Source organism: Kryptolebias marmoratus, linkage group LG14 (genome assembly GCF_001649575.2).
Source record: "Kryptolebias marmoratus isolate JLee-2015 linkage group LG14, ASM164957v2, whole genome shotgun sequence".
NCBI lineage: Eukaryota > Metazoa > Chordata > Actinopteri > Cyprinodontiformes > Rivulidae > Kryptolebias > Kryptolebias marmoratus.
The window spans coordinates 12,133,245-12,158,758 of record NC_051443.1 but is presented as its reverse complement, the minus strand read 5'-3'; the positions used below and the strand labels follow the sequence as shown (position 1 = coordinate 12,158,758).

Sequence of the window (25,514 nt, the reverse complement as noted above, 5' to 3'; positions counted from 1 at the left end):
AAAATCAATGAATATTTGTCAGTTTGGATTTTTCTTTTCTCCAAAACAGTTTTTAGTTATTACAGAAACATGTAGGTCAAACTTATTATGAAATAATTTTATTTTATGTGAACAAAGTTAGATGATGAATTTTAAAGGGTTCTTTTTGAGTTTTTAACATTGTTGATCTCTTTAGGAGAACTTTTTTTAGGTGAAATTGAATAAAAGAACAAATTTTAAGCATCTTATGTCATTATGTGGCAAAACATCTTTGTGTACAAACTTCAAAACAAAGTTCTTAGTTTATCTATGTCAAACAATGAAACTACTTACAGATGTGTTTTATTTGTGTTTATTTTGTAACATCTCCATATGTCCTAGTTTTTTCTAAAGTGAAATTGTTTTATAGAACATTGAGCTGAAGGTGGAGTTGGAGTCGATGAAGAGAGAGCTGGCAGAAAAACAAGAACTACTGGTGTCAGCATCGTATGTATATATTTTTTTGTCTGGTCAGTTAAAATCACATATTTTCTTATTTTGATGGTTCTTAAAAAAACACAAGATGTAAAATGTCATTAAGTTATTAGGTTGCCTGTGGTTGAGGATGTAAGTGCTCAGTAACCTAATTTCTTCTGTGAATGTTTATGTTTTTGCAGTAAAGCGTTGGAAAGTCTGGCTGGTCGAGAATCAGGAGAACCACAGCGTGTGAGAGAGCAAGCTCAGAGGGAGATGGACGCATTAAGAGACGCATTCAATAAAAGGATAGCTGACCTGGAACAGGTAAGTCAAAGCTAATGTTGGTAAACCGAAAATACTTTTTAAAAAGTCCCCTCATTTTCTCAAAGGCACAATGGCGGTAATTATTCTATGATGATGCTTTTGTCTTAATCAAAGACAAAAAAAACAATATCTAGGGTATGAAAACATGATGATTTATTTGGTTGTTTCATTTGTTGATGTTTGGTTTTAGTGTTTGCGGACAGCAGAGGAGGAGGTTGAGAACATGGCAGCCATTGCTGAACAGGAGAAGCTTAGGAGTATAAATATGGAAAAGCAGCTCCAAGTCCTCGCTCCATCAGGTGCCTTTACACCCGCTGCTGTTCCCAAAACGATCCAAGACCTGCAGCAGACCCTGCAGGAGAAAGAAAAGTAAGGAAAAAAAGCGATATTGCAAACGCTATTAAAACTTTTTTCTCAGTGTAAAGAGATGAGCAGTAATATTTTGATTTTTGTCTGTTTTTCCCATACTAGTATTATCAAGCAGCTCAAGATCAATCTAAAGGACCAGGAAGCTTTGATCCATCCGAGAAGCAGCACAGACCAAGAGACAGATGCAGCATCATCTCAACAGCTGTCGGATCTTATCACAGAGAAAGATCAGGAACTTAAGGTGGGATTTTGTAATGTTCAGACAGATGTGGGTTCTCAGAGCTTGTTTAGGACATCTGAATTAAAATTGCAGTAACTAATGTTGCTAAATGTATGCATACGAATTAAAGACATTCAGAGTAAACCATGTCTCTCCATTCTCCAGGACCTAAAGGAGGCACTGCATAAAGAGAAGGAGAAAACACAGCCAGAGCAGGAGGTTGGTGATGTTTGGATATTTCCCCACTCTGAACGGTTGTTGAAATATAACTGCGTAATGCTGACATTTAGTTTCATGTTTTGGAGATTTTAAACCAGAAGATTTTGTGTTTTGGCTGCTTGTGTTTGTACAACTTTTTAATGAGGGAATTAATTCACAACAAAAGCTAACCCCTAACTAAGCTTTAATGTGTGAAAAAGCCAATTCTCTCTTGTGCTTTTGTGGTCTTTGTCCTATGTGTGCCTCTTAGAACAGTTCTAGTTTTGTTCTCTACTTCGTTAAGGGAGTAGGTTGATCTTTTTGTTGTCGTAAATTTCAAATTTCTCTGTATTACAGCTTGTTACAATTGCATTATTTGACCACTTTGTGAAATGTGAGGGTTCAGAGTTGTTTCAGAAACCAATCTGGGGGAAAAACATAAATAATGAGTGAAATAAATTAACTGCTGACTGCAAATTATCCTCCACTTAATCACACTTAATCCATTCTTGTTTTATTTGGCAGTTGAATATTGTGGAATAATCTCTTGATATTGATATTTATTTTAAAAGATGCCATACAATATCTGTTTTGGATATGATATATATTATAAATGTATCTTTTTAGTTGTCAATGTAGAAATGCATGTTGATTTAAAAATAAATGCAGTTCATAGCTTGCAGTGCTAATCAAAGCATGTGAAATAGTAAAGCTTGGTGTTGAAGATGTTTAGGAATAGAAAGCTGTTAGTTGGCCTGTGTTCATAGTTCCTCATTAGACTTTGGCATCTGGCCTCATGTCAAGGTATTAATTAAGACTGGATTACCATGTTGCCTGGAGAACGTTCCTCTCGGTTATTTTGGGACATCTTTCTTTTTTAAACCTAAAAATGAATACCTGACAGTGTTTGTAAGATCTGGATGGGTAAAAACTGAGTGTACTCTATTCTGGAGGATTTAGAAAATTTAAAAATGTCAGGGATTCTCAATAAGACTTTCTTTTTTTCTCCAAACTTGAATTGTAATGAAAAATTGGACAACAGTTTTTGCTAGAAAGCAGCTCTTGTAATCTCAGAGCTTTTTGTTTGTTTGTTTTTTTGAGAGTGGACGTTGTATGAGTGATTGGATACTTCTATTATCACCACCTGCAAGAGGCAGACTTTTATACCTTAGGATGTTTTCAGGAAAGTTGGGGGGAGATTTTCTTGTGATGGACTGGCATCAGCCACAACACAGATGACTGTAGCAGTCACAGGGATTTGAACTGATTGAATATGTAGGAGAGAGTGGAATAGAGGCGGAGACGGGGATTATTAAGGCTTAGGGCTTATAATGCTTTGCACTCAGTCGTTCGCGTCTTCTATGCTTTGCTTGTCGGTGCAGGCGGAGAAGATGATAAATGGCTTTTCTATGGCTGGCAGGATGATGGCACTGAAGTCACTGGATACTTGGTGTGTCAGTGGGTGATTTTTTGCACTCAATTGAAGTGGGTGAATGTCAAAGATCCAAGGCTTCATGAAGGACCCGTGTCGTATTTGTGGTGTTCGTCTGGTGGGAAGTCAGTGTCGCTGGATCTTTAGCTCATCGGGGAGGAGGAAGCTACAAGTCATCCTGTCCCACGTGCTGGGCCGGGAGGTGATTCGTGATGGTCGTGGAGAGTTCCTCTGTGGGAAATGTGTGTTCCAGTTGGAGAAGGTGGTTCAGTGTGACATTAATATCAACAAGCTGCAGGATGAACACAGCAGTCAGATCCAGAAACTACAGGCGGATAAAGAACATCTGATCCAGTGCATTCGCCATGTCTACAGCAAAAACAACTTAGGGAATAAGGGCAGATGGAGCACCAGCTCCGTGGCTCTGCTCAGGTCCTCCGGGGTGGACAGTCCTGATGATGAAGCTGCATGTCAGCCGGCTCATGAAGGTCTGCAGTTCAGGAAACGTGGGAGTGTTGAGGGGGAGAACCGCATGAGAAGGTGTATGAGTCTGGATAGAATTGCCAGTAAAGGGGCTTTACCTGCACGATCAGGTCTTCGTAGCAGCAGACCAGGATCAGCAGCAGGGCTTGATGGCTTTATGAAGAATACTGGACTTGTAGGCACACGTCTCCGTTCGCAGAGCATGTACCTTGACCTGGTCCAACGTAAGGGCACGCTATCTAGACATGGATTCAAAGCTCGCTCAACATCCCTGCAGTCACTGAATCGAGACTTTTCTTTAGACACACCTCCTGACTCTCTACACAAACGAAAACTGAGAGAGTCCAAGGGGTTTGCTGCTGGATATGGAACTACCAATAATCCAAGAGGAAAAGTTCAGGCTAAAGCACTGCTCCACAACTCCTCAAGTCAGCCATCTGTACTCTCTGATGTCATCCAGATCTTGCGTTGCATCTCCAGACAACACTTGTCTGCCCCTGCAGGCAGTCGTATCCCTGTACTGAAGAGGTTAAATGCTGGCTCAGTCATTAGCAGACCCAAATTCAGAAAAAGAGAGGCAGAATGGAAGTCTCTGCATGACCTTACAGAGGAGTTTAATGATGAATACACTCCTGTCAGAGTAAAGGTAGTTAATGTCTTGGTACCATGTGGGTAGATCTCTGTACCTTTGATTAAGAGTTGTGACATAAAAATACTTTGTTGCTTAATGCACTTATTAGCATTGACTGATTGGTTTTTTTTTCTATTTTTATTTGTGCATTTTCTTGAATTACTAAGAAGGGTCACATTATGAGATTGGAGTCCATCAATAAAATGCTGACTGAAGAGCTCAACCAGGTAAAAAGCACCAATGAAAACCTGACAACAACACTGGAAGATTCCCAGAATCAATACAAGGTACGCAAGAACACATATTTCTGAGCTCAACTGAAAAGTTTACTTTGTATGAAATCTCATGTTGCTTAATATCAACAGAGTCTGTCAGTGAAGTTGGAGGAGAAAGAAAATGAACTAGACTCTGAGAAGAAAAATGCTTTGAAGCGAGATAAAACAATCCAGGGTCTTACTCAGGTCCTTGGAAAAAAGGAGAAAGAGGTAAGAAAATTGAATAAATTTTTGAACAAACTTACTGTATTTTAGAATGAAAGACACAACAAATATTATTTTACAGTCAGTATTCTGTGTCATCCCATGATGTTCTATCATACATTTTGTTTTTCACAGATTGAGGAGCTTTGTCAGCAGATTGAGGACAGAGATGACGCTTTGACCAAGGCTAGAGAGGCAGCACATAAAGCCCAGCTTCAGAAATACCAGGCAAGTTATGTGCACCTGTATTACAAAAATAGACTATACAGAGCATCAGCACTTAAACATTCAGGTAACACTGTCATTGTTCCTTGTGTGTCTGTATATTCATTTATATGCTGTTAATAAAGTATAACTTCAGAATGTAAAATTATAAACAATGTTTGTTTGTTTTTTCAGGGAGCTGAAGAGCACCAAAGCCTGTTAATGGAAAAACAAACAGAGTTGGCTCAACTTCAGGGGGAACACCACGTCAAGGTTCTTGAAGCCCAAAAACTTCAGCGTGCCCTGGACAGGAAAGAACAGGAGCTGTCTGACTTACAGCAGACGAAGGACCAGCTGGAGGTGGAACTGGAAGACCTGCAGCAACAGAAGAAGAAAGGAGACAAAGCCCTGAATGTAAAATAGCTTAAGGTTATCAATGCATTTTACTTCTGAAAGTGTTGTAAACCCTCTCATCTGTTTTCTGTATTTTATTTTCTGTTTTTACTCAAGGATCTTAACAATCAGCTGAAGAAGCTGAGTGGTGAGATGAAGGACAGGGAGAGTGCTCTTGAGCAGCAGTACCAAGAGTTGCTGGACCAGATGAAAAGAAAACTGCAGACCCATGAAGCCACCATCCAGAGACTCACAACAACCCTGGCTGATAAAGAGCAGCAGCTACAGGTAATCTTACATATACAGATGAATTTTTCACCAAAAAAATAAAATCTCTCTCTTTTTTTAAATTTCTACAGACAATTTTCTTGTTTACTTTCACATAATTTTCGACATTGTCATGCCGTGTTTATCAGGAGTACATAAATATGATGGGAGACTTGGAGCAAAGCAGAAGTCCTGGCAGCAACGACGGCATGCTTACAAAGCTGCGGCAAAGGCTGAAAGAAAAAGAAAATGCTCTGGAGGTGGGAAATCTTTTTTTTTTTTGTGACTTTGTCATCAGGTTGGCTATGATTTGATTTAGGCATTTGTCTGCTCGCTCTATCACAGCAAGCACTGGATGAGAAATTTGCCGCCATTGAGGAGAAAGACAATGAGATTCACCAGCTGCAGCTGCTGCTCAGAGAAAAGGAAAGGGACTTGGATAGACTCAATAATTTACTCACCCACAATGAGGAAACCATTAACGTAAGTAGTTTTGATCTTATTTGATTGAGAAAAATACAAAGAAATTAAATGAATCTAAAATCAAGTAATTAATGAGTTTTGGGATTGTCCATTTTTATTTCCAGAATTTTGACAGTGTAATCAAGGAGAAAGATGTGGAGCTGCAGCATCTTGCAAACACTTTAAAGAACCTTCAGAGAGCCAAGCAAGATGTAGAAGATAACTTGAACAGATCTTTGAGAGAAAAAGACTCCATCATCAACCAGCTACAGCTCTCACTGGAGGGCAAGACAAAAGATATGGAAGTTAGTTTGCTAATTTCTATTTCACATCCCCTTAGCTGTATGCTCAAGCATTGTGTTTGTGGTCAGCATTTCTCTAAAACATCATCTTTCTCTGAATCTGTCACCGTTTTGTAGGAAATGTCTGAATCAATGCTGAACCAATCACAGACACATGCACGGGACCTCGGTGAGCAAATGGGTCAGAGGTTAAAGGTCACGGAGGCTATGTTGGCTGAGGCTGTGAAAGCCAGAGAGAGACTAGTAGCTGACAATGAGAGTGCTGTGGAAGGGCTGCTGGCTACAATAAGCAGCAAGGACCAACTTCTGAAGGTCAGTTTTGTACCTACAGAACGCATACAGAGCTTTTACTGATCTTTCCATAGAACCTTTTTCTTTGAACGAAACTTAATGGTAAATATTAAAACAGTTTTGCAAATGAAATTAAAAAAAGAATAAAATGATGTCTAAAAAGGAGAATATAAAATATTAAATAATAAAAATATTTTATACTGACATTGATACAAAAACATGAATATGTTCAGAGTGTCTGCAAACATCTCTAAACTCCTAACTTTGATCTGCTGTTTTGTCACCCAAGGAGTCCGCTGAGCATTTTAACCGCATGCTGTCTGAGCGTGCTCAAGAGATTCAGAAACTGAAAAAGCAGCTGGCTGAGAAGCAACAGGAGCTTGCTAATGCTGAGAACCAAAGCTCCTCAACAGCCCAGAAGAGTTATTTAGAGACTTCAGGACTCAAAGCTCTGCTTGCAGAAAAAGACAGCCTCATTGACGTAAGATCCTCTAGGATACAAGAGTCACTCTGCTCTTAAACTGTGCTTCACTTGGAAAATTGCCAATAAGGCATTGAATTCCCAAAGAAAATAGAACGTTTTTACCTTCATTATCTGTTTAATATTGTTTAAAGTACTTCTAACCTGTCTTGAAAAGGTTTTCCATGTTATAGGTTCCTTACTTGTAATTTTTGAAAATCTGCAGAAGCTGCTGCAGCGTGGTCAAGAGAGAGACCAGTTCCTGGCAGAGATGAGTCAGAAGGTGGAACCGGATCATGTGTTGGATCTCAGACAGACCATCCAGATCATGCAAGAAAAACTAGACGAAAGGGAAGGTGAGAGCTTTTAGGGGTTTAAATTTTTACACTGGATATTTGAAGTTCATGTTGCTCTTACATTTGATTCCGTTTCTTCAAAACTGAAGCTGAGCTGTCCAGGAGAAACAGTGTGGATAATCAGGAGAACTATCCGATTTCCAAGAAAACAGTTGTTGTCCTTAAGGAGGAGTTGGCACAGAAAACTGAAGCACTCAACAAAGCTCTGAAGAGAGAAAATGAACTGAAGGTCAGTGAGTACAATTAAGTTTTTATGTCCAGTATTGAAATTTTGTTACTCAAACTTGTAATCCAATTTTTTTTTTCTAGATTTCTCTGGCTGAGCTCCAGTCATTGTTTTCTGAGCTAGAGGGTCGCAGTGAAGGTCAGGCTGCTAACATTGAGTCCTTGACTGCCACTTTGAAGACCAAGGAGGAAATTATCAATGTAAGGCACCATCTGTTCAGGGTCAGACTTGGGTCTATAACTAAAGCTGGTAGTAATGATTAAGGTGTTTTTTTTCCTAGGTAACATTTAAACTTTGTAGACTCCTTTTCATCAGAGCTAGAAGTTCACTATGTTATTTTTTTTTACTTTGAGCAGGTTCTTCACCAGCGGCTCGGTCAGGGAGTTCACTTCCGGGCTGACAACACCCAGGACTGTGTGATTGGCTCTGGTATGGAGAGGGACCTACCTGAACTCCCTCAGAGAGAGAGGACAATGATAGGGGGAGACAGCCAGCAAGAAGTAACTTTGTTTATTTTACTAACACATAAAATACTCTAAAACAACACTTTATATTCAGTGCTCAGCCTTTAATACAAACTTTGTTTTTCTTTTAGGCTTTGCCCAATCTTGTAGTCTTGCAGCAAGAGCACGATGCTCTAAACAGAGCTCTTAGAGCGGAACAACAGCTCTACTCCAGCTTGGTTAGGACAGTGAAGGAGCAGGACAGGTAGGGTGGAGCAACAATGAGGGGTGAATGTAACTCAGCAGAAAGTCAAATGAATCATTTGATATCAAATATCTGTTGACATGCGTGACCCACTTTAGGTTGTGGGAATAAATGTCGACTCTGTTGATACCTTTATGTTTTGCAGTGCTCAGCGTCTTCATGCTCTACAGCTGGAACTGACGGCAGTGCAGCTTCTCAGGCAGCAACTAGAAGACAGCATCAAAACTAATGAGGAGCTGAGGGATGACTTGGAGAGAGAGATACACAGGGCCAAACTCAGAGAAGGTGCAGTGCAAACACACTGTGTTGTAGATGAGCATGATAACTAAAGATAAAGAAAAAACAAGAATGTAAAAATGTTGTCAGTATGTTTTCAGTTGTTCTTAGCAGCACAGAATATTGCGCCTCCTGTCTTTCTTCCGTGTTTGTACTCGAATAATACACCTGGCTGACAAGCTCATGTCCCCCTTTGTCTTTTCAATATGTGTGCACACCTGTCCCCTTCACTTTTCTGTGTGACCCTTCTGTCTTCTGCTCTTTACTTCATTACGTTCTCATTTGCATGTTTTTGTTTCTACCAGAGTTGCAACTCATTTCACTGTTACTAAGTAAATGTATGTTTTACCATCCACATCACCTCCACTGTCTGTCCTCTTATAAAACAATAAATAAAGGCTTCTGTTAGCCTGTCCTCTCTGTCTCCCACTGTCAACATGCTGTCTGCTTGTTTTTTGACTGTCCATTTAAAACATTTGCCAAGGCTTGACCTTTCTCTAACAGCTGTCTGTCTACTTACCTAACCCTTCCAGCCATCTGTCTCATGATTTCAAATTCAGTCACATAACTATGTCATTATATAACTACAATAAAATAAATAAAGGTTTTGATACTGTGTTTTGACAGAACCAGATAATAATGGGCATTCATATTCCCCAAATAAATCCTAATCCAGAAAGTGTGATTTTAGTAATGCAACTTGGCAGCATTCGTTTTTCAGATGGAGTGTGATTTCAGCGCTCAGCCTTTAGACAGATTAAAGATGTTACTGGGCGCCGAGGTTGTTGCCTGAACAACATAATTCAAGTGTGTGTTCACATGCATGTGTGTGCTCATGCCAGCGCACACATTAAATTCAAGCTCCTCCCACAGAGCGCCAGGTGTATAAATAGGTCAGCTGTAAGTAACGCACACCCCGGTCACAATCTCACTGCCTGTAAGTCAGGCGAAGGGGTTTAATTGGCTCTGATGAAGTTTACACTTTTCAACTTTTGGTTACATTATCATTATAATCCACGTATAATATTTATCTATATTTTGGTGCACATTTTAAGATGCAATGCACAATCAAACACGCATATAAGCTTATTTTTAAAATGGTCAGGCGTGGATGCTTAATGAGGTTGAATCTGAAAATGATTTCACTTTTCAAATTTTAGATTTTCCACTGAATAATCAAGTTACGAAATGTAGGTTATTTTGGGTTCATCATCATGTTATTCCCCAAATACGTTAGTAATTTCCTATTAAATTAGCCTTGTATAGGTTCTGGATTGTGAAAAAATTCAGTGTCTAGTGTCTAACTGGTATTTATTTATTTTTTCCTTTTAACAATGAGTAATTTGCACCACTTTGATATGATCATTTAAACATTTTTACAAGGTCAGATAGTGAAGAGACGTGTCAATAACCTGTGTGTTTGTAACTAGGTATGGGCCTGATTGATCCTAAAGAGCTGGAGAGCATGAGACATCAGCTTGAGGACGCTCAGCGCTGGAACGCATCCTTGCAGGCTCGCTTAGGAGCAATTCAGAACCGAGGAGGAGGTGTTGGTGGCACCAATGATAGTGGTAAGACTAGAAAACGTGTATAGATTTCTGATTTGCATTGAATTTACTGATATTGGTAGATTTTAGTTTAATGTGCAAATCTTTATTTTGTGCTTTGTCTTTTAGGTGACACTTTGAGTTTCATTGGAGATCAGACTTCCTATATGAGTATCTGTGTGGGTGAAGGTGCAGATGATAGCTTGTCTCAACTCTCTGCTCAGGAGCTCAAAGAAAAGGTGAATTAATAATATAAGTGCATCTCTTTTGTAGAGCCAATGTTTCTCATTTGTACCTATTTTTTTCCTTCTGAAGTTGCGAATAATCATGCACAATAAAATATTTAAGATTGGATTAGGATGCAAATGAATGACAGTAATCCATTTTGCACTGTAGGTGTTGGATCTGCAGGACTGTGTGAGCGGACTCCAGAGTTTAAACAGTGAATTGCAGAGCAGGCTCTCGCAAATGGAGAAGTCAGAGCGGGATGCTTGTCAAAACGAAGGCAAAGATCTAAGCAGCAGAAGCCAATGCAAACAGGTTAGAGGTCTCAAAAGTTTGGCTGCAAATGGATGAGGTGAAATATGAAGTTGTGGGTGAATATGAAGTGTTTTTACTTAACTGTAGAAACTGAGACAGACCACAGTTAAAAATACTTGAATCATGAATCATTGTCTAACATCCACCTTTATTAGCTCCTTTTAAACCTCTTAACCTACACCTTAACCTCTGCTCTTTCTAGTGTGTACTAATGTCTCTTTAGTAGCGCTACATATCTTGTTTGTGTGATTTAGTTTATACTAGAAACAACCCTCTTTCTCTATCCTTCTTTTTCCTAATCAGTCCCTGTTTTTCTTTTATCTCTGTGTCCCATAAAACGGTCTCTCTTCGCCATGCCACATTAGACACATCATGCCATTCTGCTGTTGCTGTGCAGTGTTTTATGGATTCTGTTCCCTCTTTAAGTTTTCTTTTACCGAGCCATTTTTGTCATACTCGCCTCCCATCCCATTACTCTAGCAGCTTGAGAAGACACATGAGATGCAGCCACTGGCTCACAGTAACAGGACACATCTTCTTGTTCAGGATAAGGAGAGCCAAACAAACATGGAAGCAGAAGAGGTATGAAATGCTTGATTTTTAATTTAATTACTTCCTAAAGTATTATTTTAATAAGCTTATTCAAAAATGTAATCTAAATAGAATGGTAATTCCCCGTCTTCCAAGCATGGCTTATTTGATCTTTTTTTTTTTTTTAATTTATTTATTTTAGGTGGCATCAGGAAAACTGTTAGCTGATAACAGCATGGACACTTGGCTCATCCAGAGTAGAGAGCGTACTCACTCTGACACAAGCCTCACAGACACCAGAGAAAAAACAGAGAGGAACACAGATGTACTGACACTTAAATCTCTGCTGACGGATTGTGGCTCCACTTCAGTTGTGGAGCTAAGGTGGGGGGGGTTTTCAGCCAGGTTCATAACCTACTTCATATTTTCACTTTTAATATCACATTTCCTGAACATTTTGTCAAATGCTGCTTATTACAGAGAGGAGCTGCTGCGACTTAGATCAGAAAATGCGGAGCTGCAGGATCTTCATAAGGAGCAGAAATCTGCTGAGTGTAAAGAGAAAGAGAGCGCAGATACTTCGGGGAACAGCAGCGATGTACAGGCTGAATGGAGAAACGGTTTGGAAACACTGCAAGCTGAACCTAATCACATTTTTAAGGACTTTAAATTATTGAAGGAAAGGGCAGAGAAGAAGTCAAATGAGGTCTCAGATGAAGAGATACTTTTAACTTCTGTCAGCACTGCAAATGAGATGGAGAGTCCAAACCGTCAATGTCAGTCACACAGCAAGAGGCCAAAGCAGCTTGTCACAAGACATAGGGTAGGTTTTATACTGATATAAAACTTACGAAGACATTATTTTTTCTGTTTTATGTCGCTGTTTTTCCTGAGTATTCCTTTGTTTGTTTCAAATTTAGGCTGCTGTCAAATCTCGCCTCCCTGTGCCAGTCAGGCAGAAGGTGGAGGGGAGCATCAGCAGACAGTCTGTGAGCTACGACCCGATCCAAACTGATGCACGTCAGCATCTTAATTTGGATGTCTTTGGTTCTGATCAGGAGTTGAATACTGACTCTGATTCAGCACTGGAACACTGCACATCCCCTTCTTCCACGCTGAGATGTACTCAAACTAGCGGCAGCCCAGCAGGGTCTGACAGGGGCTCTGAACCCAGAATATCAGAGGCTCACAACCAGGGTGAGTCAGCCCTTCTCACTCAGCTTGAACTTCTCCACCAGGAGTGCCAGGAAAAGGAGGTCCTGATCAACAAGATGAGCGAGCAGCTTGGTGATTTAGAAGAGCTCCACGCTCAGCTTCAGGAAAAGGAGAGGCTGAATTGCCAGTATACAAAGGCTTTACAGGCTGCACAGTCCACCATCGCTTACCTGACAGCCTGCAGTCTGGACAACCAGGGTGGATTTGGTTCACACACAGGCTCAGGTGCTGTGGGTTCTGACGCTGAGCTCCACAATAGGTGCATGGAGCTGCAGAAAGCCCTGCAGGAGAAGGAGGAACTCAACAACCAGCTTATTGAGCTTCTGAACATGGCAGAGAAGGCCATCACCTCCCCTCACAGCCAAAATATGAAATCTGAAGCTGGAGATCTTTGTTTAAGAATAGAGAGTGCTTTACATCAAGCAAATGCATCTTCAAACACAGATAGCCCAAGAGGTTTTAACTATTCTGAAGAATCTCTGCAGGAACTGCAGCGACATGCGGACTCTCTGCAGGAGGCTCTTTTGGAACAGAGTAGGCTCAATGCAGAGCTTCAGGAACAGCTGAGGGCTGCAAATGCTGCTGCACAATGTGACCACAGCAGTGACAGTGTTTCCCTAAATGGCACCACCTCAAGTCAGAGAGCAGCAACATCAGAGTCAATTGAGGAGGAGGAGGCTAAGAAACACCCTGTTGCAATGGAAAGTGTTGATAATACGAGTTTAAATCAGAAGCTGTTTAGTGTTTTAATGAACTGCTTCAGTACAGCAGAGTGTACCGTCGCTTCTTTAGCAGCTCACTGCGCTAATGGCTCATTGAATTTTGATAAGTCAGTGGAAGTCAGCTCTAACCTGCAGACAAATTTAGACAATCTTCAGAGAGTCCTGCTGGAAAGAAAGCAACTGGTTGAACCAGCTCAGCCAAAACCCAAATCTGAAGGAAGTTCCTCCTCTGCTTCAACCGAAACAGAAGGGCTGAAGCTCCATCGAGATCTCTGTCTGCTCCTCAAGGCTTTCAGTGATTACTCTCGGAGGATCTCTGATCTCCAGGCCGCCCTGCAGGAGGAGAGGGCCCATAGAAGAGAGAGTGAGGGCCACAAGACAGTACAGGATGCCAAGGGATTACCACCAGATGTTAAGCTCCAACTGGAAACTTTACATAAAGCTCTGAGGGAGAAAAAGAAAACATGTAAAACCCTGGAGGAGAAACTGGCCACTGCTCTTACCAAGACGCCTTCCCCTGAAACTGCACGAAAAGGTTAGATACCGCTTGCTTTTGTTTGCAACAGTTGAAATTCTTATTTAAGTTGTGATATTGCTAATGAGTAAATGTTAAAATTTAAATTCTGTATTGCTTCCAATGCCAGCTCCTGAGCAGGGTGACAAAAGCGTGCAGGTGGATTTGCAGGACCTGGGTTACGAAACCAGTGGCAAGAGTGAGAACGATAGGGAAGAGAGCAGTAGCACAGGTAGACAGCCTACAGGCAGACTCTGCATGTCTGTCTGCTGAGTGGACACTAATCTCACATGTGGATAGATCCTTTCACTCTGTGTGCATGAAGAGGGAACTAAGGTGTTTTCAGTTGGGTCTTATAACACACACAGTCTCTTTTTCTGGTTTTAACCTGAGATTTCTGCACTGTGCCCCCAAAATGGAATTTGCATTGATAAATTCTTGCATGTTTCTGAGGTTTGGGGATGTCTTTTGAGCACTTATTAACCTATCACTTTTGTTTCTTGTCGTATTTGAGTCTAGCTCTGTATCAGATGATTTATTTCTTCACATGGCACTGTCCTATTTATTTTGTAATGGATTTGTTTCTCAGTTTAATGTGTCTGTCTCCTTGTGTTGCCAGATCTAGAGGTGGGTGGGAACCCTAGCTGCAGTGCGTTCAGCCTACCTTCCCTGTTGAAACATGAACAAGCCACCTTCTCTTCTACTGAAAACTTGGACTCAACCTCCAGCACTCCATACCCCAGTTCCCCAGCTCTCAGCTCGGCTAAGGTAGCCGTGTTATTATTTACTTAATGAATAATAGTTTAATAAGCAGTCCTAATCTCGTTACCTCTTTCTGTGCTTGTGTTATTTGTGAGCGTTTATAAAATCACTATAAAAGTCACACACAGTCTAATCAGTGCAGACTTCATTTGAAAACTTGTAGCTTCAACAATTATCTGCTGCAATAACTCATTTTTATATTAGGGTAAAAAAAGTCAACTCATTTTTAGCTTTAGATGAACTTTTAATTTGGTAGCCATATTTCTTTAAACTGGAGGATGGAGAGGAAATATTAAGCAGGAAGATGGAAAGATGTGAACTTCATCTAACAATACTTTCACTGGGCCAACAACAGGACTTTCTGGGCCACTCAGCTGAAACTTTGCTGCACCCAGTCAGATAGTTTGTAGATTGCTGCATAGTTTTTAGATGCTCAATTATTTCACAGTCATATTGAAGGTAATATAGCAGTCAAGTTGAAAATTAAAGTAATTTTCTTGTAATTAAAGTAATATGGTAATATGGTGTGGTCTCCAACACTCCACATTTACCAGTGTTGCCTGTTAGATTGTTTACAAACACACACGTGATTTATTCTATAATTTAATCTAATTCAGATGTTATAATTTCTTTGAGCATCAGTATTATTGTATTAAATAATGTGCTAACATATGTTCCATTAACCACCTACTTGTGTGTTTAGGTCAGTCTGAAAGGCCTGCAGGTGTATGATGAGTATGGTGTTTCAGAGAACCCGCTTCAGCTTCAAGCACAAGTCAGAGAGCTGAAGGCCCAGCTTGAAAACCAGACGAAACTCATCCTTCAAATGCAACATCTGCTGCGGAGGAACTCCCTCTCCAGTGATGTAGTTTCCAACACCTCTGATCCACTCAGCGTCAGGGAACAGGAAAACACACAAAAAGTGAGCCATAGCCAAGAAAAGAGTGGGCAGCTAAGAAAGAAAACTGAGGCAGAAAACCAGCCAGAGAAAGACAGAGCTACTCGTCTGAAAACAGACCTGGAGGAGAAGACGCAGAACCAAAACACGAGCGAACAACTACAGCAAACACGCAGCCGTTCCACATCACCTGCCAGGTCAACATTCTTTTCTGTGTACTATCAAAATAAATGTTTTTTTGCTCCGACTCAAAGCTTCCAAAGCTGTGCACCTATTAGGAAAATGAAATCTTGACGACGGTTGCCATCAAGTTTCATGACTTTTCTCTTCTCCACAGACTGGATTCTTTGGTGCAGTCACAAGCCAGGGAGCTGTCTCAACTGAGGCAGCAGATCAAGGAGAGCCGCAGGCTGGGAGCTCTGCAGCGTCGGCAGTTGGAGGAGCTGAACAAGGCCTTCAAAGAGATGCTGCACGCTGGCGAGGTTGACGATTACACGGGGGAGGTTATCAAAGAACAGCTGGACAAGAGTCTGAGCCTTCTGGACAGGCTGGAGGGACGACTGGACAAAGGTAGCTGCTACATCAGTAAACTATTATTTCTTTGTTTGTTTTTTTACATTATTCTGCAAAAAGACAGAATAAGAATAAGAATGTGTTTATCTTCATCGTTAGAGTCAGCATTTTATAAATATCAGGATACTGAGTTTAAAAAAAGACACTTTGGCTGAGTTAAGAATTGTGCAACCATTGTGCTGAAATGATTTATACCAAAGACATTACACTATCCCCCATCATAAAGATGAGCTTGAAAGAACAGTCAGTTGTAACTGACATATAGGGACAGTTTGATGACAGATCTTTTTTTCTGTCCTCTCAAAGAGTCTCACGTGGAAAATGAGGATTCAGCAGCTCTTGAACTGTCTCACAGGTACGTCCAATAGTTTCCATACTGTCCTGTTATTTATTGCTCTGTGTTTATTCCATTGGTTTTATTTTTTATTTTTTGCAGAGAAAAGCAAGTATCTATAATGTTTATTACTTCACTTTTATGTTTAGGAAAGTTTTAAGGTGATGTCAATTAAAAGGCCTTCATACTTCTAGTATTTGATGAAAACAATAGCTCCAACATATTGCTAACAAGCTAGTTTGGTATATGGTATACTATCTTAAAAATTATGTTTAAGAAATAATAAAGTATAATATAGCACAGATTTATATGTTAATAAATAGTTGATTTCAGGCTTTTAATTAGGCTGGGCTCTCTGTGGTTCACCCCTAGCACACATGCTTTGTCTTGATACATTTGACTTTGCATAACATCAACAGTGTGTATTTTAGCATTAGTATTTGTATCTTTTGTTATTTTTTCCTTTTCTAAAAGGTTTTCAGGACTGTGTGGAAATGATAAGTAAAGTTGTATTGAAATTTTAAACATCACAACAAGCTATAAAACTAAAACCTATGTTTGCAGACTCAAACTTTTTGCTACATTGTGAAATATAAACCAGTTTCTGTTTCATGTAACTGGTATTTGTTGCTTATATATTTGCACACATTTATCTTCTGCGTTGTAGTTGATGATAAACAAGGAATTGCACCTAAAAAGTGATGTTATTCTCACCAAATCTGCACCTCGCCAACTGTATCTAGAATGACTCTGGTTCAGAACAGAGGCACGTTTCACTCTGCGTTGTTTAGAGCGTTTATTAGATTAGATGTGTCTGATTTTGTTGTCTAAGTGCACAAATCTGGCAAATTTGTTGCAACTCTGAACACAGCAAATCCTAATGTGCTGCCTGGCTGTGGTGCTAGTAAACAGATTCTGTTTGCTGTATTCCTCTCATTTCCTCTTTTTCTTTTAAGTTAACCAGCCATTCGTAAATGGAAAGCATGTTACCAAAATGTTAAACTTGTTACTTCAGTGACACAAAAAATGTGCATGATATGAGCATTTAGATTTTTGTCAAAACTGGAAAAATCATTGAAGAAAATCTAAATATCAGAAGCTTTTATAACTCTTTGACGTCTGAGTTGGGCTCTACCAATATCTAGGTTTTTACAACTAATGTAAATTATTACACTAACTGCATTTTACTAACTATTTTAAGCTCTTTGTGTTATCATTTGGAGATTGTTAGATGAGCTGTTTTGGTACTTGTCTCGTGACCCTTTAAAAAATAAAAAAACTCATCTCCTATGAGCCTCTTGCCGTATGACCCTAGGCTGTCTGTGTGTTTTGTTGGTTTGTGCTGTTGACCTAGTTTTATCTGTCAGCCATTTGGTCACACTGCTCTGGGTCAGTGTTGTCACTCAGAAATGAGTAAACATGCTACATTTATTTACATTTATTCAAGGAAACTCCAAGAGATTGCTAAATTGTAAAGTCTGTTTTTAAAATTGAAATGTAATATATTTTTTTACCATCTATGAGTAATCTTTACCTTTTAAAATGAAATGGTCAAATTTTTAAAACTACACTAGTTATCATTAAATCAGAAATTAAAAGATTTTTTTATGTGGTTTTGTATGATGTAACAATGAGTACTCACTGTCTGATCTAGAAAATAACTGTGGTCGGAGCACTCTGTCTGGAGAATCATGTAGGATTTGTGATGAAGCCTTTCACACAAACTGGTTACTACTTATCAGTGGTTCCATTTAAATAATTCACAACAGCTAAATGAAAGCGGCTCAGTGTTGCATCAAGTTGTGCATACGCTCATGAAAAGCTGAGTGATGGGGTTGTTGGTTAGACCGGTGAGCTGCACACATCACATCCCAGTCGACACGTAAACGCCGACTCAGCTCTGTGATTTGTTTTGTTGCTACTTCAGAGTTGTGTCAGCTGTGAGCAACTTCAACTCCGTACTCCTGCCTTTGCACTTTCACACGTTGTGTTGATGCACGATGAAAGCTGCTGCTCCTGGTTTGAGAACTAATGTGAGAAGGGTTCAAGCTAACTGACGCTCAATAAAAACAAGAGAAGAACGTTGTTTACATTTAAAACGACTCAAACTCAAACCTTCAGCTTAAGTACTTCACACGGTTCAGTTTGAAACAAACAAAAACCAGGATATCATTTCAAAGTTGATCAGAGTGATAAACATTAACCCATTCTTACTGTTGGCAACAGCATTGTAGAGCTTCGGCAGGCATCACGCTCAGTTCTCGCCACTGAGGAGAACATGAACGATCCTCCTGATAGCCTGTCTAGAATCCATCAGGAGATAGATTTTCTGCGTCTGGAGTTGGAGGGTGAGAGAGAGCTGCTGCAGCAGCACATCAGCCTCCTCGTCCAGCAAAACCTCCACCTGGCTGAGTGCACCAGGGAGCAGTTGGACCTGTGAGTGGGTTTGATCCGGACAGACAGCATGACGTTTGCTGTGCTCTTCGTCTTCCAGCTTTGTGTTTCCACCAAAAGTCGTCTGAAAACCCTTCTTTTTAGAAATAGTTTTTCTTGAGTGCTCATGTCTTCAGATTTGTCTCTTTTGTTTTGGATGGTGTTTTTACTCTTCTGTCAGAATGAAGTGTTTGGCATATCGCTGTTGAGAATATTAACACGCCGGTGTTCATTTCATCCCCTCCTAGATTGGCAAAAGAGCTGCAGGAGAAGAACAGACTCATCCAGAGCCTTCAGAGTCAGCTCAGAGGCCGGAGTCCCAGCAGCCACCACAGTTCTCACTCTGATCTGTTCCACTCAGACATAACGTCTCCGTCCTGTCACAGCAGCCCCTCCACACAAGGTGGCAGTCGAGCACACAGTAAGATTTCTGATGCAGTTATTATTAAACATAGTCTTAATCTCAGAATTATTTATGAATGAATGAATTACTAGGTCTTCCTGTCAAACATTGACAGGGATAAAGCGAGTTCGCTCTATTAAAAATACTGGCAGGGGCAGTCTAGGAACTGCCTGTAATGGCACTTATTTTCCAGTCAGATCCATTCTGTTGCACCGAAGCGTGCTGCAGGACAAAGCAGCCCAGCCAAGGACGAAGCTGGTGTCTAGTTTCAATGCACCTCCACTTAAAGCTGCATTATTCAGTGCTGCCTATCCTGTTCAGCCCTCAAACTGTATTTCCCCGTGGAAAGGTGCGGTAAAGGTTATTACAGAGTTGTGTGAAATTTGTCTCTAATGCCTGGGGAGGGCTCTGTGGGTCCGAAACTTATCTTTTGCAGTGATTAAACATTTTCAGGTACTATTTGTATTAGTGTGGCTGGTTATATCATTGAATGGCAGTTTGATTTAACAGTTCCAACCGAAAGAATGAGCATTATTTATTGTTAATTTCAGAATTATGTGGATTAAGTAATTTTGAGTGATGACTGACAACAAAGGGGCTCTTTCAGTAAGAGTTTGCGAAACAAAAGCTGTTTAGACTTAATAAAAATATGATCAGTTTGAATGAAATTAATTTGTCATTGGCTTCCTTTCCCCGCTCAGGCCAGCAGAACCACGCTGATAGGATGGGAGCAGCTGAGCCTCCTGTAGGAGGAGCTCAGGAGAAAGGTGTATCTGGTCACAGAGGCACCGGCAGCAGACTGCAAGGCCTTCAGAGGGAGAACGGACGCCTGCAGGAGCAGCTCAGAAGCAGCGAGGAGCTCAACGCCACGCTACGCAGTGAACTGGACCTGCATCGCTCAATTATGGCCCAGGCCAGTTCTCACCACCAGGAGCAGGAGCAAGGCCGTGACCAGGAGGTGTCAGGGCCTCAAACAGGCGCCCATAAACAAGACGGAGACGTTAGCTCACCAAAGAAAGTTGGAGAACAGCCTCGCACGATGAATTCAGGTATCTGTGTGTCATTCATAGGTTGAGTTGTGTGGGAATACTGTTAAACTGTGCTTTTAATTTGGCTATGTGCACATGTCTGTTAGACCTGCTGGCAGAACATCTGCAGGAAATCAGAGCTTTGCGACAACGCCTCGAGGAAAGCATTCGCACCAACGACCGCCTGAGGGAACAGCTGGAGAGGAGACTGGCTGAGGTGGAGAAAGACCCAGGTCTGCATAAAACCCAATACTATTTTACTCCATTTTTTTAAATCTTATGCTTATAAATGATGTTTTCTCTCATTCACTGTAGTCGTGTCCTTAAATGTTGACTGACAAATGTGTATTTTTCAGCAGCCACAAACATTTTTATTCACGGCAACGAAGAGCAGGGTCAGCTGGTTAATGAGGTGCGATACCTCTGGGAACAAAACCAAACCCTAAAGGAACAGCTCAACGTAGGATCTCGAGGTAAAACACATTTATTATAAGTTGTTTAAAACCCGATTAGGAGAATATTCACATCCTGATGTTATCCATCCATTCTCTTCCGCTTCTCCGGGGTCGGGTCACAGGGGCAGCAGCATCCTGATGTTAATCTTAGAGAAATAGAAGAACGAAATGTTTATCGTCACAACAATCAATTATGCATTTAAGTTTTCAGTATTTTTCTCCTTAAAGTTGAAAACATTCATCACTCTTTTGTTGCGTAAACATTTACATACAACTTTATTGCCGTCAGACAAGCAGAAGGAGAACGAGAAGCTCCGGGAGTCCCTGGCCAGGCGGACAGGCAAGCTGGAGCAGAGCAGGAAGGAGTGCGAAGCTCTGAAACAGGAAAACATCCGACTGCAGGAGCGACTGGAGCACTGCAGCCAGGAGAACTCACTACTGCAGAATTCTTTACGCTCCAGCAAAGAGGAGCTGCAAAGGTACACGCAATCACAGTAAAACACAGAGAATTGTGTGGTCTATAAACAGTTTGTTGTGGTATTGTTTCCTTATAATGCACATTTACGGTCAGCGCTGTTCTCTTGTGTGATCTGAAACTACACACAGCTGCTAATTACCATTCTGATGAGCCATTAACATTTCAATTATTCTAATGTAGCACAGCTCTGAAATGTGACTCTGTCATTAAAAGAAACTCATCAAAGACCTCACACACATGCACATGGATTAATGGGAGTGTGTGACCTTTTGCCCTCATGTCCTACTGACTCAGTTGAGCGAGGCTGCAACTCAAAACCAGGAGTCTGGTTTACTCGCTTCTCCTCTCCCTTTTATCTTCTTATCGCACCTGAGTGTGTGTGTGTGTGTTTCTGTGAGAGTGAAATTCTGCATACACTAAGCTTAAAGGATCAGCCTTTTCACTTTTTTTAAGCATAGTTCAGGCTTGGAAGTCCAGGTCCCAGTTTTGCTAGAATATATTTGCATTTTTTTTTTTTTTTGGTTTGTTTGTGTATTGTTTGTCTAAAACTTGTATTTTCCTCCCGTTGGGATGTTTGTAGGTCGCAGTGTGAGGTGAAGCTCCAGAGGCAGCAGCTTGCTGACTCCCACCACCTGCTCCAGTCACTGCGGGTGGAGCTGCAGGTTTATGACAAGATGAAGAACGAGTCCAACAAAAACAATGGTACACAGCACCTTTTTGGGTTTGTTTGAATAAACCTCAGGAAAGTGGATTCAGATTCCTTAGATTAGAGTTTTTACTGTTAAGTACATTTAGTTATTTGAGTTTGTCTATTTTTTTATAAACACTAAAATGTTTAACACAAAAAAGGTTAAAATGACATAAACCTAAAAGATTTTTGGTCTTTAAAATGTACCCAGTGACCAATAGCCTGGCTTCTTTGGAGGGTCTGCTTTATATACATAGAGAATATCAGTGTGTTGATCTGTTTCACTGAGGCAGCAGTGCTGTAAACATTTTGTTGGGAAAAACGCTAGAAACATGGATCATTTGTCTAATTTTTGTGCCCATATTGCAACCTTTTTACTTTTGATTAATTTTCTTTTGCTGTTTAGGCTCTGATGAAACGACCCAGCAGCCCGTCTCTCAGCCTTTCTCTGGCTCCGTGGACCTCAGTGAGCTGCTGTCAGAGATCCGACACCTGAGGCTGCACCTAGAGAGGAGCATCCAGACCAACACAGCTCTACGGCAAAAACTGGAGGAGCAGCTGCTGCGAGGACCCAATCGCTCTGAGACCATCAACATCAACTACCTGCTGTCCTCTCCAGGTAAACTCGAGGCAAAGCCATGTGTGTTGATGGTCTTTAAGCAGACGTGTTTGGGCTGATTTTTTTTTACGTGTCCCAGATGAAGGGGGCAGGTCACCGGGTCGTGAAGGCTGCGATCCTCTACGTCACTCATTCCAGAGTCACCATGAACACACGGTCCTCCATGGTGAGACAACCTGCTCAGCATTGATATGATGCCTCATTATATTATTCTACGACTATTTGAAAACACGTCAACATGCTTGAACGTTCTCAGATGTGAAACACTACACTCAGTCAGAGGTGGATGGTGGCTCAGTCTACAGCAGCTCTGGTGACAGCGTGTCTGCCGCTCCCTCCCGGCTCGTCCCTGGTCACCGGATGTGGGCCAGTCGCAACGGACGCCACATTCTGGGTCTGATTGAAGACTACAACGCCCTCCGCAAGCAGATCTCAGAGGGTCGCAAGCTGTCACGCTGCATGGACGCGCAGCTGCAGGAGTGTCTGCACGCTTTCAGACAACAGAGCTCTGACGACGAGGTCCTGACCAGAGCCTGATGTTCAAAGCTGCACAAATAGGAAACAAACAGTATTATAATTGTGTGTACATTTTTTTTGTAGGTAATCGAAAGGCAACATCTGAAAAGTTTATCCAGCAGCACAAACACCATGCAGCAAGTGTTGGAGGAAGCTGGGCGACTGCTCAAGCTGCTGTGGAGAGTCTCTCTGCCAGCTGGTTACACAGAGGGGGGCGGCAGCAACAACCAGCAGGTAGGCACAAAAACCTAACCTCACACGCCGTGAATACCTTCTCTAATCGAGCACCTAAAGACTTAAACCTTTCCTTTTATCCTCTGAATCAGGATGAGCTGCTGAAAAACGAGATAACCAGACTGAAGAACAGGCTGTCACAGCAGGAGAGGATGCTGAGCGGAGCCGTTAAACGTCTGCGCACCACCAACCAGCTCAAAGAGGGAATGGAGAAAGTCATCATTGACCAGTGTACGATTAAAATCCTGCGCTGATGGTGTTTTAATTGTAGATTTAAAGCAGGAGTTATTTTTTCTCTTTTCAGTTAATCAAAGAGAGAATCTCTGCTGATTATTTATTATGTAAACAGTCAATATTAACTGATTTAACTTAAATAGTGTAGCAATATGCATAATAATTGTTTATTTTTCCTACAATGCAGTGTCTTTGACCCATGGTGTATTAAAGAAAGCCAGGGGGAATTTAGAGGTAAGTCTAGCCACCTATAAGATGTCTCAGTAATGTCCACACTGGTAAATGATCCTTCAGTGAATCATTCTTCTTTTTTCTTATGTCCCCCCCCCTTTTAAAAAAAAAATTACAGTACAGTAAAATTACAAATTACAGTAGCCTCCTTGGTCTGAAAGGCCTGTCTGGAGGACCAGGAGAAGGTTAGTGTGATTGGGTTGCAGGCTGTCGGTGGGAGGATGCATGAGTTTCCTCAGCTCTTGCATGAAGTAGATATGGAGATACTGTTCTGAACCTTGTTTGGGCAAAGTCCAGGATTATTAAATACTATAATTGTCTCTAAGGCCCTGTTCAGATCTGACATATCTGCATGCAAATATATCACACAGTTGGCTGAGAAACAAAAAAAAAAACCTACTGATGTTTTTGTAAAACCGCAGATTCAGTCACCTGAGCTGCATCATTATTCAGACATTATTGTTCCAAATTCACCTGAGTCACATTTGGCTACAAATCTCCTGGTAAGCTTAGTTATATAGTCTGACAGATAGACTATGAAATAAATAAAGGAGCATAAAATGATTTATGACTTCACAGAACTCAGTGTTCACTAAACATGGGAGATTAAAAAAGAAACATTTTGAAGTTTTTAACCTTCTGCACGACATTACTGTGAACACGCCACACAACACTGGGAAGCTCAGATTGTTGTGATATGATTAACAGGTTTGCACTTTTTTCAGAGAAACTGGAAAATTTAAAAATAAAATCGATTATTCCCACAGATAACTGTTTTGTTAGCTTTAGTCAGCAGCAGAACCTGACTTTAAAACATTGTATTTTACAGAATGTATTACTTTTGGAGGGGTTTTCTATTAAAAACCAGGAGACATCCAGGTAATAGGTCTGCTTCTAGAGGGCAGTAGGTGGTCCTTCGCTTTGAACAAAACTCTGTTCTGTAGCATCCTGAAGGTTTTCACATCTGTATTCAGAGCTGTTTATTTGTGATCTGATCACCCAGGACTTGTTAGTCCCAGGTCTGAAGGGGGCCTAACCCAGACCGTTTGAACTGGATAGTGCCTGATTTGTGATGCATGAGGTAACTTCACCTGAAAAGAAACTATTCGACATTTGATCAGCTATGCTTGTTTACTAAGTTAAACAAGATGAAGTATCTAACAGCACAACGTTTTTATTTTTTAAACTCACAGTATAAAGCTAATATATTTGACTGGTTAGCTATAAAAATGTCAGTAGGTGGATTTAGTTCTTCAGCCAAGCAGTGAACAAACGTTTTGTTCAGTAAGGTTAGTGAGAATATTGATCAAAATGTCAAATCTTTTACTGAATGTCACACGCATGCGTTTGGATCTTGAATCACGTTTAGTTTTTTTTTAGATCTGGTTGGAGTTATCCTCTGTTTGTGCTCAAAGCTGTGCTGTGCAGTGACCTTTTTTTATTTTTATGTACTCATCTTTCTTGTTTGCACGCTGACGTTACAATCCACTGTCCACTTGTTTTTCAGGAGATCCCAGTCAATGGTCGGTAGCGGACACTACGTGCACGCAGCCCGAGTAGACAAGTTTCTCCAAACTGCAGGAGGAAACTTTGAAACTCCAGATCCTCAGCGATGCTTCTTTGCATTGCTGCTACTAAACCTTCAGGTTTATCACCCAATCCTGCCTTTGATATCGTTGCTCTTTAAACAAATGTTAACCTGCCTTTCTGCCCTGCTGTAAAATTGTCACTTTGTCCCCGAAAGCAAAGCCTTTTGTAACCTAATTGCACATCCACTGCCTTCGAGTTAGTTTTAGGTACTAAAGTTGTAAAAGTGAATCCCTTTTGTGAATAGAAATCCATGCAACTGAAATATTTTCTTCTATGCTTTTATATGATGCATTTAAAAAAATATGAAAATGTATTTTAATACAAGTTTTGAATTTTGTTTTGGGCTTCTGTATAAGATAGTTCAGAGCTAATGTGAGGAATTATGTTCAAATGCAGTAAAGACAAATTTCAAGGTGATTCCAGCAGTCTGTAGCATTTTTATTAAAAAAAAAA

At 40.7% G+C, this 25,514-nt stretch overlaps 1 protein-coding gene across 10 annotated transcripts in view; it reads left to right on the top strand.

The window, feature by feature from the left end:
* The window catches only part of cdk5rap2 (CDK5 regulatory subunit associated protein 2), a 30,850-nt gene extending 5,372 nt beyond the window's left edge, over nucleotides 1-25,478 (top strand). For 2 of the 10 annotated variants that reach the window (XM_017407634.2, XM_017407636.3), the window contains exons 5-51: nucleotides 389-465; nucleotides 636-759; nucleotides 950-1,128; nucleotides 1,231-1,369; nucleotides 1,514-1,567; nucleotides 4,260-4,379; nucleotides 4,458-4,577; nucleotides 4,707-4,799; nucleotides 4,971-5,189; nucleotides 5,286-5,456; nucleotides 5,585-5,695; nucleotides 5,781-5,918; nucleotides 6,023-6,202; nucleotides 6,317-6,511; nucleotides 6,780-6,971; nucleotides 7,177-7,306; nucleotides 7,396-7,535; nucleotides 7,616-7,732; nucleotides 7,889-8,032; nucleotides 8,128-8,240; nucleotides 8,386-8,525; nucleotides 9,947-10,087; nucleotides 10,193-10,302; nucleotides 10,460-10,603; nucleotides 11,084-11,185; nucleotides 11,337-11,518; nucleotides 11,615-11,957; nucleotides 12,055-13,606; nucleotides 13,716-13,817; nucleotides 14,205-14,353; nucleotides 15,051-15,442; nucleotides 15,583-15,815; nucleotides 16,125-16,173; nucleotides 18,834-19,006; nucleotides 19,690-20,037; nucleotides 20,124-20,249; nucleotides 20,373-20,489; nucleotides 20,761-20,950; nucleotides 21,530-21,651; nucleotides 22,044-22,256; nucleotides 22,336-22,422; nucleotides 22,513-22,775; nucleotides 22,857-23,006; nucleotides 23,099-23,237; nucleotides 23,428-23,474; nucleotides 23,590-23,656; nucleotides 24,979-25,478. In XM_017407634.2, coding sequence (XP_017263123.1) covers nucleotides 389-465; nucleotides 636-759; nucleotides 950-1,128; nucleotides 1,231-1,369; nucleotides 1,514-1,567; nucleotides 4,260-4,379; nucleotides 4,458-4,577; nucleotides 4,707-4,799; nucleotides 4,971-5,189; nucleotides 5,286-5,456; nucleotides 5,585-5,695; nucleotides 5,781-5,918; nucleotides 6,023-6,202; nucleotides 6,317-6,511; nucleotides 6,780-6,971; nucleotides 7,177-7,306; nucleotides 7,396-7,535; nucleotides 7,616-7,732; nucleotides 7,889-8,032; nucleotides 8,128-8,240; nucleotides 8,386-8,525; nucleotides 9,947-10,087; nucleotides 10,193-10,302; nucleotides 10,460-10,603; nucleotides 11,084-11,185; nucleotides 11,337-11,518; nucleotides 11,615-11,957; nucleotides 12,055-13,606; nucleotides 13,716-13,817; nucleotides 14,205-14,353; nucleotides 15,051-15,442; nucleotides 15,583-15,815; nucleotides 16,125-16,173; nucleotides 18,834-19,006; nucleotides 19,690-20,037; nucleotides 20,124-20,249; nucleotides 20,373-20,489; nucleotides 20,761-20,950; nucleotides 21,530-21,651; nucleotides 22,044-22,256; nucleotides 22,336-22,422; nucleotides 22,513-22,775; nucleotides 22,857-23,006; nucleotides 23,099-23,237; nucleotides 23,428-23,474; nucleotides 23,590-23,656; nucleotides 24,979-25,031 — 8,490 coding nt within the window. In that variant the 3' untranslated portion in view covers nucleotides 25,032-25,478. The other 8 variants (XM_017407635.2, XM_017407630.3, XM_017407631.3 and 5 more) reach the window with 8 other exon arrangements.
* The last annotated feature ends 36 nt before the right edge of the window (nucleotides 25,479-25,514 follow it).